Below are 10,135 nucleotides of genomic sequence, written 5' to 3'. Positions count from 1 at the left end.
AGCTGTAGCGGCGCTGCCGGCGAGCGGCGCCTCAGGCCGGCGGCTCGGCCCGCCCCGCCTGCGCCTCCGCCGCTTCCGCCGCTGCCGCTTGCGTGGGAGCCCGGCGGGGAGGGCTCCGCCAGCCCCCGGGGACGGGGGCGGGGGGGGGTTCCGGCTGCCGGGGAGACCTGGCCTAGGCGGCCCCGCCACGGCGCGGTCGGGGCGGGAGTGTGTGAGCGCCCCTTCCCCTGCGAGCGACCCCCGGGCTCGTCCCGCTGCTCCTCCCGCTCTCACGGCCGCTGCTCGGTCGGAGAAGCGCTCCCGAAGCCGCGCTCCCGAAGCCCCGCTCCCCTCTGGGCAGCGACGGGCGCGTCCAGCTCCTTCCAGGCCGGCGTGTGGAGACCCCTTCCCGGCCGTGTGGAGGGGGACGGTGGTCGCAGGGGAGTGTGGGGTCCGGGTGTCTCTGCTGTCACAGCGGGCCCGCTCGGAGCCTTTGTGCAAGCTCTTCGTTGCGGTGGGTGGGTTCCTGGGTGCATCAGTTAGTGCTGTAGTGATGCTTGAGGGGTGGCCTGTTGCTTTAGCGAGGAAGTTAAAAGAGGAAGGTTTGATTCTGGTGGCTGAAGGGACGTGATCTGAGAGCGCTTCCTTGCTGCTCCTGCCGTGCACGGGCAGTGGGGATCCCTCTGTATGGGAGGCGGGGATCACCCTGCTCACACTGGGCAGCAGGGAAAGTGGCCTTACTTCAGACCTGCCTTCTGCACGGGCGAGGGATGGACCATCACAGTGACCCTGTCACTGCCCAAAAGACACTGTGCTCAGAGGATTCCCTGTGAAAGCCCTTGGTATCATCCCTGGAAGTGTTCAAGGCCATGTTGGATGGGGTTGGAGCAACCTGATTTAGTGGGTGTCCCTGCTCATGGCAGGGGTCTGGAACAAGGTGGGCTTTAAGGTCCCTTCTAACCCCAGCCACTCTGTGTTTCTGTGATCTTGCATGTCCTCAGGTGTAAGCTGCCTTTCCAGATTTGCTGCTAGATGAAAACACCGTCTTGCTTCTGAAAAATAGGTTTGTTCCATCCAAGCAGAAGATGAAACTCATTGTGACTTAAAAGCTATTCAAAAAAGATGACAAAAAACCAAAGTACAAAAAATTAAAATAATTATATACAGCTGCCTAAATTTTGTAAATTTTGTTTTATATGCTCCTTCACTTAGGGCTGAAAGCAATAGGGAGCTGATATAGGTTTGATGCCTGGTCCTAATTTATAGGAAATTATCAGGACAAGCACTAGGTGCAGACAACTTCAGGGAGGGGCAATGAAGGAAGATTTTTATCTTAGAACCACTAATACTGTGGTAACGTTGCATTTTAGTTTCTCATTGGTGAGGCTGTGCTGTGGCTCGCCTGGGGCAGGAGGCTCTCAGTGCTGTGGGACAGTCTGCTCTGCCTGCAGAACCTCTTGATCTTCCTGGTGCTTGCAGCATGTCTCAGGCTTCACTGGTCCATTTTCCTCCTCCTTTCATGTAGTCAGCCCCTTGAACTGAAGTGTTTCTCAAACCATGGCACAACGGGTCTTGTCGGGAAGTGTCATATGTTGTCAGAGTACATAAAACATGATAGGTAACTAATTGGTGGTGAAACTGTGCTTGGCTTGGTTAACATTCCTCACACGTTGGCTTGGTTTGGTTAACATTCCTCACACGTTGGGTTTTGGAGGCAGTGGGAGCAGATGAGGCTGTTTGGGGATTGTTAGGATGGCATTAGTAGGGTGCTCTGGCAGGGAATGGGATGTGGACATGCTCCCAGCTGGCACAGCAGGCAGGGCACGGCTCTCCTGGGGATCAGGCTTGCTTCTGCACATTGTGCTTTCTGCCTAGTGCTTGTCAGGCCTTTCAAATCTGAATATGTACTGGCCGGGGTAAATATTTTTAGGAACATGTCATCAGCAAGACACAAGGCCAAGCCCTTTTGAGTTCACTTTTTCTGTTACCACCTGTGGGGAAGGACTTTGGCATCTGCAGTTTCTGTTTGAAGTGACTTTGGTCTCTCCTGGCGGGTGACCAAAGGCAGTGAGAATACCCAGGAGCTCCTCATTAGTCCAGATTTGGGTGGCCTGCCTGCCTGCCTTGCCTTCAGCTGGCTCCAGCTGGAGGGGAGGCTGCTGAGGCCTCTGCCACGGGGCTGCTCCGTGTTCCGCCTCGGCTGTCGTTGCGTGCATTTTTTTCCTTTTGGGTAACTGCAGTGTCTGTCCCTTCCAGGAGCTGTTTATTCAGAAGGGGATGAATGTGCTCACAAAGCACTAACTTTAAGAGCAGGTGGCTAATAAACAGCCTCGTGAGGAGTGTGACCGATCCTGGGCAGCTCCAGTTGCCCAGCAAAAATCTTACAGTGTGGTTACCTGATAAGGGACACAGTGTCAAGGGGCTACAGATGACACTGAGGTCTGGTTTCTCTTCAGATCAGCACTTAGAGATGTAACCTGGGCACCTCTCTCTGCTGACTTTTGCTGTTAGGGTGATATTAAAATTTCTGACCTAAAAGTTTTTCTCCTTGGCTGTGTGGCCACACAAACCAAGGAGTTCAGCAAAAGAATACGCACAAAACGCTTTGAGAAAGAAACCTTCTGCTTATTTGTCACCCAAAGCTGGTAAGTTGGACACTGGGCAGTGTGTGCCCACTTTTATGTTGAGATCATCCTTATGTTGGATCCCTGAAGCACGTTCAGAGAAAGGCAGCAGAGCTGGGGAAGGGTCTGGAGCCCAGCTCTGATGAGGAGCAGCTGAGGGAGCTGCAGGGCCTCAGCCTGGAGAAAAGGAGACTCAGGGGACCTTCTCACTCTGCAACTCTCTAACTGGAGAGTGGAGCCAGGTGGGGGTCAGGCTCTGCTCCCAGGCAACAAGGGACAGGACAAAGGCCTCAGGTTGTGCCAGGGGAGGTTTAGGTTGGACATTAGGGAAAATTTCTTCATTGAAAGGGTGGTGAGGTACTGGCATGGGCTGCCCAGGGCAGTTGTGGAGACCCCATCTCTGGAAGTGTCCAGAAGACGTGTGGATGGGGCATCTGGGGACGTGGTTTAGTGATGGTGTTGGCAGTGCTGGGTTAATGGTTGGACTTGGTGGTTTTTTTCCAGCCCTTCTGTGATTCTCACACGTGTACTGTCAGCTGGGAGGTTGGAGACTCTCTGTGGTGGTCTCAGCTGTGCTGCTCAGGCAGTGCTTGCAGAGGCCAAACAAGCCTTGTGGTGGGTGTGATTAGGTGGGAGGTGTCTGTCTACCCTCCTGGGATAAGTTCATCTGTAGAGGGTCTGCAAATATAAAAATAAAATCCCCCATAATGTTAAAATGCACTGGTCTGTAAGCTGGAAAGACATTTGACCAGACTCTCTGTGTGTAAAGATTGAAACCTAAATCACTCCCCACTAGTTTGTAAGGACATGTAAGGCTGGCTCCATTCAAACCCCTGGAGCAGGCTGCCTACCTACTTGCAGCACAGAGGGACAGAGGGCTGTTTTCATGAGCTGCCTCTCTCCTTTTCAGACACAGCAATAACCTAACACTCCCTTGGATTTTCTGGGGTGGGCTCCCCAAGTGAAGGCTGTCCCAGCTGCAGTACCCACATAATTTGGATTGTTCAGACACAGTGTGCTATTTGGGTAATGCACCCAAAAACACTGAGAAGCTTCAGCCTTCCTGCTGAGCACCTTGCACCTTGCTGCCAAATACTCTGTGCCAGTGGTGAGCATGGGGCAGGGGCTGTGGTGCATCCTGAGCCCACATGCCTCACCTTCCCTGCTGCAATCCCTGTGCAAATATCACCGCTGCTCCAGTGGCGTGGGAGAGCTGGGGAGAGCCATGTGGGACCTGCTCCCCATGTCAAATTAAACATTTGCTCTGCACAACTGCCACCAAACCATGACAGCAAGACTCCTGCTGTGGGAGTCGACCTAGTTGAACTAATGTTGGTCTATGTAATTGAGATTTTTGCCCACTGATTTAATCTGGGCAGGTTTGCTAATGAGATGAGGAACTGTTATCTGCAGCCAGTGCCTGATGAAGGCTCTGAGCTGCCAGCAGTTAAGGTTTTGTATGAGTCACCATTTAGGGGATGAAGAAAGTTAATTGTTCCTGTTACCTTGGGGTGTGGTCATTGGGATGGTTGGGTACAGGTGAGAGGCACAGTTCTGCCTTACCCTTCGCTGCCTGTCTGCAGTGCTCGTGCTGCTGGTGGTAGGGAGCCCAATCAGCAGGAAAACTCATCAGAAACTAAAACAGTGTGTCAGAAGGGTGGAGGGCAGAGGTTTGAGTATCCTATTTCCTAACCATGTTTCTGAATGGTTATTTCTTCTTGCTACTTTTTCTTCCCAGTGTCTGGATTTTAATCGTAATAGAATGGTTTGGGTCGGAAGGGACCCTAAAGCTCATCTCATTCCACTCCCTGCTATGGGCAAGGACACCTTCCCCTAGACCAGGTTGCTCCAAGCCCTGTCCAACCTGACCTTGAATACTTCTGTTTCTGACCCCTTTTGGTGTCCTGCTAGCAAAACAAGGTTACAGAGCCTTAACTAAGGATTTTGTGACAGTGTTTCAGTGGGTAGTGTTTTCACACGCGATGTCTTGGGGGAGATCTTTCAGGCTGTAGCTGTCTGTTTCCTTCCATGCTTCTTTAGACTCTGCTCACTGTTGGAAGATGGGAGAGATAGAAGGAACATACAGAGTTCTGCAGACGCCGGGCTCTCGTTTGGGTGCCCAGAAGACCGCGGGAGTGAGTACCCTGGAGTCAGGACAGAACCTCTCCGCTGCCATGGCATCGGCGCCCGCCAGAGCGCACGAGCGCGACCTCCCCGTCAGAATCAGGATGTTGGACAACACGGTGGAAGTACTCGACATTGAGGTAGGAGAGATTTAAACCTGATTTCGAGTGCACTGTGAGCCTCTGAGAGGCTGAGGGAGCTGGGGTTGTTCAGCCTGGAGAAGAGGAGGCTCAGAGGTGACCTCATCACTGTCTGTAACTACCTGAAGGGAAGTTCCGGCCAGGTGGGGGTTGGTCTCTTCTCTCAGGCACTCAGCAATAGGACAAGGGGACATGGGCTTCAGCTCCACCAGGGGAAATTTAAGTTGGATATCAGGAGAAAATTCTTTACAGAGAGAGTAATCAGGCACTGGAATGGGCTGCCCAGAGAGGTGGGGGATTCACCATCCCTGGAGATTTTTAAAGGCAGATTGGACGTGGCACTGAGTGCCATGATCCAGTAAATGGACTGGATTTGGACCAAGGGTTGGACTCGATGATCTCGGAGGTCTGTTCCAACCCAATCGATTCTATGATTCTGTTCTATGATGGTGGAAAGCTCACAAGGATGTGCCTCTGTGCAGAGCTGGGACACTTTGAGGCAATATCTGAGTAAAGATTCCTGTTGGGATTTTACCTGCTTACGAGGAGCGGAATTAGTTGCACAGCTTGTTTTTTAAGGTCTTTTAAGTGTAACATGTGTTTTGTGTTTTTAACTTCAAATATAAGCGCACACCCTAAGGAGAGTCTTCCACTGTTGTTTGCTTTTGGGGGGAACACCAACTGTCTCCTGCCAAGCTGTTCTTGCTTCCTGAGCCACATGCAGCTTTGTCAGTTTGGCAGCTGGGAGAGCAGAAGAGCTTTGCCTTAGTTACTGATTTATATTAACTATTTTAATGGTATGTATCCTCTTCAAGTAAACTTGCTCCTATTTGAAAGCCTTTTCTTGCTGCCACACTTTAGAAGGGAGACACCAAAGCAGTGTCAGTGTTTCTGGAAATTTTTTTTTTTTAAAAGTGTGCTTGGGGAAATCTGCCATAAGACATACAAACCATGCTGAAATTGGGAGGATTCTGCTTTTAAAGAAATTTTTGGTCTTCCAATTCTTGTTACATTTTCAGTGTTGACCTGAGTTTAATTCTAGCTGGCCTAAGATCTGTTGTCGGAAGAGAACTGCTCTAGTGAAGACACTCAGCTGTCAGGTATCCCGTGCTTGTATCAAATCTGTAATCAGTAATTTATAATTAGCACTTGTAGAGTTAGTTTGTTGCATAGACTTAAAAGAGTTTTTTCCAAATGTGAAAAATATGTCTGTGGAGTTCTGAAGAAATAGTGGCTTTTGGGAATGTCTTCTACAGATTCTATCCAGCTGTTCAACTCTCAAACAAGAAATCTGCCTTTTTTTTTGTTTTTGTTTGTGAGGCTGTGCCTGTATCCTCCCACCTGAGCACGCAGAGAGTACTGCAAACCCACCTCATGTGCTGAACAGAAGACAAAAACCCCTTTTTTTGTCTTTAAATTATGTCAGAATATATTTTAGGAAATCTGCTGACTTTGATTCTTTTGAAGGATGATTTTATTTATTTTTCCAAGTTGGTGTAGACGTTGGTGTTTTGATTTTTAAAAAAAAATGAAAAAACAAAACCCCAAGCAACACCCCCAGCCCTGTCATTTTGAAAATCAGTGCAAGGCCAGACTGGATGAGGCTTTGAGCAACCTGTGTTATTGAGAGCAATGAGGAGAAGGGGTCAGCCTTGGGTCAGCCCCAGACTGTGGAGCACAAAAAACTCCAGAGTCAGCAGCTGTGGCATTAGAGTCCTGCTAATACACTGCCTCCATGGCCTTTCATTTTTGTCTAAATGAGGTAGCAATGACAGCAAACAGGCATGAAGTAGGAAACTGTGGCCCTCTGCCTCCTGATTTCTTTGGTGAGCTGACGGGATAGCAGGAACTGTTGACTACTGTTTGTAATGGAAAATGCGGATTTTTCACTTGGGGATTGTGGGCAAGGGTTAGGAAATGGCAGCCACGTGGCTGAATAGGTGATGTGAGCTAGCACAGTTTGTTTTTTTTAAAAATAATAAGAGAAATTGGTGATTAAGCAGCTGTCCTAGAGGGGTAGAGATTCTGATTGCTGTTCCACTTGCCCTCTCCTCTTTGCTTTTGCAGTTTTTTTCATTGGGTGTAAAAACAGGAGGTGATGTTGTGGGGTTTGTGTTTGATTCAGGTCAGCAACAGTCAGTGCAATGGGACACAGGCCTTTCCCATGGGCTGTTGGCACTGCCTGCTCAGGGAGATGTAGCTGGTGGCAAAAGGTGGTTTTGGTTTGGTTTTTTTTTCCCCTGTTCCAATAATTTTCTCTTCTCTAAGAACAAATGGCAAATGACTTTTTACTGGGAAAAGTGATGTGTCAGTGGAAGAGACTGACTGGGCACAGGGTCAGCTCCTGGAGGGGCCCTTCCCTGTGCAGCATGGTGGGGAAGCTGGTGCAGGAGCCTTGTTTATTGCCTTGCTACCCAAAATGAGCCACAGCAGCATTTTTAACCATATGGGATACACAGAGTAGCCACAATAACAGCTTAATCCTTGCAGCTTTTCCTTGTCTTCCCCTCCTTTCTCCATGATGTGTTTGAAACACTTGCTTCTCTCCTGACAGGAGTTGGTGGGTGCTCTCACTGGTGTACCTAGAACAGTGTGTTAAAAGTTCAGTATAGCTACATTCCACCACCTTTTGTCTAAAATCCACTCTCTCTCTCCACTCTCTCCATCTGTATTGTATGGTTTGCTTTCTAGCTGGGAATTTTATTAATCAGTAAGAGGGAATTATTCTTTAAAGTATGCTGGAGCAGAGCTCTTCTTCAAGGAATCTGATTTGAATGTTAGGGGGTGGAGAAATGCTCAGTGTTTTCTGGAGTCTAAAAAACTGAAAATGGACTATTTATGGTTTCTCTTTTCCCTCCCAAAACAGAAAAGAAAATGAAATATATCCATCCAAAGCCAGGCTGCAATATTCATTATTTTCATGGGTTGGGTTTTTTTTCCCCTTTTACAACCAGCTTGTTTAGTCAGCTCAGATTTTGCATTTGCCATGTCACAGGGTGTCTGGCCTCTTCCCTCCAAACTAAGTCTGTCTGAAGGGTGGTTGTGCAGACTATAAGATGAATGATCAGAAATTTCAATTTAGTTCCGACTGTGGGCACACTTCAAAGTAATCATGGTTTTGCAGTAGAAGTTCTGCCAGCTTTCCAGATTTTCTGAAGAGATTAAACTTGGAGGCCCCTTTGATCAGTGCAAAAATATGGCAGGCTCTTAAGTTGAAGGACCTGGGTTGGGTTGAATTCACCAAAATGTCATTTAATGAAATTGCTGCCATAGTGTGATGTTTAACAGTTGGTCTGTGTGTTGTTCCTTATGTAGGAAATACGTGTTATATAGGAAATTCTCTTACATGAATTATGCTCTATGCTATGAGGGAGTGCCTTGGAAAAAGAAGTTTAGATTTTTATGCTTCTAGTTTGCCGAATTGTTTGGGGAGAACTTGGCACCTCTTCAATGGCATGTGCTTCCTCTTCTCCTTCTGCTTGAACATCAAATATCATTTGGGACTGAAAAATACTTTTTGATTATATTATAGTAGATTGTTTTTCTCTATTTCACCTACTGGAGAATGAATTCTGTAGAACTGTAATAGCTGTCATAAAATCATAGCATGGTTCTTAGCTCTCAGCAGATCCAGGCAGGTCTGTCTGCCTGCTCCACTCAATGGGAAAATTTAAACTGGGATTTTCTTCTTTCATGCTATTCTTTTTGGGTTGTTTTGAGCACAGAAGTCTGGGTGGTTTTTTTTCTTTTCTTTTTTTATTTTTTTTTTTATGATGAAGTAATGATGTGCTGCATCCCTGCGGTGCTGTGTGGTGTGTCCCTCTCCCTGTGACACCAGTGAATTCCTGACAGGGAGATGTTCCACTCCACTGCTGTTCTTGAGAACAGGCTAGTTAGATAAGAGTACACTTTAATTCCCCTCTTTATTGTCTTATTAAGTATTGTCCTCTCACTGATCATGTCTACTTTGGTGTTTACTGATGTACTCTACAAAACTATTACATTACTACAAAATTGAAGTGGCTTATTCCGTGCTGAGCTGAAAACAGGGACTCAGTGAGTACTCTGATAGAGATACTGTCTTTGCTGGCCACTTATATGATTCTTCCTTGGCTTATTTAAATTTATAAATTGCATTATTATAAGTGCAAAGCTACTTTCCATCCTTAGGTTTGGAGTGGAATAGAATAACTCCGGTTATTCTGGTTTCTGTGTGGTTTCCAGTTATCTGTGATTGAAAAGGTGCCACGAAAGCAGCTCCCCCTTGGATGTCTGCTGCTCCTGACCAGCCCTGAAATCAGAAGCTGGGCTGGGACTGCAGGAGGGTTTTGGGACGGCAGAGGAGGTAATCTGACTGCAATGTGCTTCCCCTGGTTTGGAGGGCGTGTTTTCCACTTGTGCAGGCTGCCAAGCGCTGCTCTCAGCGTCAGTGCCCCCGAGGGCTTCGGTGGGCACGATGCGAGAATGATGCTTCTTAAAAAGCTGCCACTGAGCAGTTTTGAGTGAGAAACGTGTGCCTTACAAACTGAGGTGGCACTGTGGGCACTGAGAGGCACTGCCTGTGTGCCGTGGTGAGCCCCAGCGCGTTGCCAGCGGGATGGGGACTGTTGCCGTGGGATTTATGGTGCTGAAAAAGTCTCCGGAGCAGTAAATTAGGGGTGAGATAAGAAAGGGTTTATTTGCCAAGGCAGAAGATGTTACAAGACACTCACCCCTGTGCCCGAGAGGTTACATTTTATAATACCATCCATCCAACCCCAGATGTGTTCACCCTGTGGCTTTTACTCTGGACCGCCTGGGGTCCACCCCTGAGAAATGGGTCTGGGGTGCATTTTGGGACCACCTACTTCATCACCTTCACCATCATCAGAGCACAAAGGGTACATAGTTACCTAATTCTTGACCGTATTCTGTGGTTTAGGCCCTGATATGCTGTTCTGTCAACTGTCTAGGCCTTGTCTTGACAAAAGACTAAACATTTCTGTTAGATTTGTGGCTATGAGTGATATAGGGAGGATAGAATGGGGTAAGAGGGTTAAGGAATGTATAAACAAGGGTACTGGAGAAAGGGAAAGGGACAAGGGACAAAGAAGGGAAGGGTTTCTGCTTTTGAAACCTACTTATAAAACTTACAAGTCTTACAAATATTAGAAAAATAGAAAACCATTAGGGGCTTAAGGCATCAGGACGAGCAGCCGCCGGTGGCTCTGGGATGTAGCCAGTGGCTCTGGGGTGTAGCCGGTGGCTCTGGGGTGTAGCCGGTGGCTC

The 10,135-nt window shown here is 48.1% G+C and overlaps 1 protein-coding gene across 5 annotated transcripts in view; it reads left to right on the top strand.

The window, feature by feature from the left end:
• FARP2 (FERM, ARH/RhoGEF and pleckstrin domain protein 2) overlaps nucleotides 1-10,135 on the top strand; it is a 77,084-nt gene that overhangs the window by 4,481 nt on the left and 62,468 nt on the right. For all 5 annotated transcript variants that reach the window (XM_027661796.1, XM_027661795.1, XM_027661799.1 and 2 more), the window contains exon 2: nucleotides 4,644-4,867. In XM_027661796.1, the coding sequence (XP_027517597.1) occupies nucleotides 4,664-4,867 (204 nt within the window). In that variant the 5' untranslated portion in view covers nucleotides 4,644-4,663. The remainder of the gene's footprint in view (nucleotides 1-4,643; nucleotides 4,868-10,135) is intronic.

This window comes from Corapipo altera, unplaced genomic scaffold, assembly GCF_003945725.1.
Source record: "Corapipo altera isolate COAL_440 unplaced genomic scaffold, ASM394572v1 175, whole genome shotgun sequence".
Classification (NCBI taxonomy): domain Eukaryota; kingdom Metazoa; phylum Chordata; class Aves; order Passeriformes; family Pipridae; genus Corapipo; species Corapipo altera.
The sequence above is the reverse complement of the archived record's forward strand: the minus strand, read 5'-3'. Positions and strand labels throughout refer to the sequence as shown.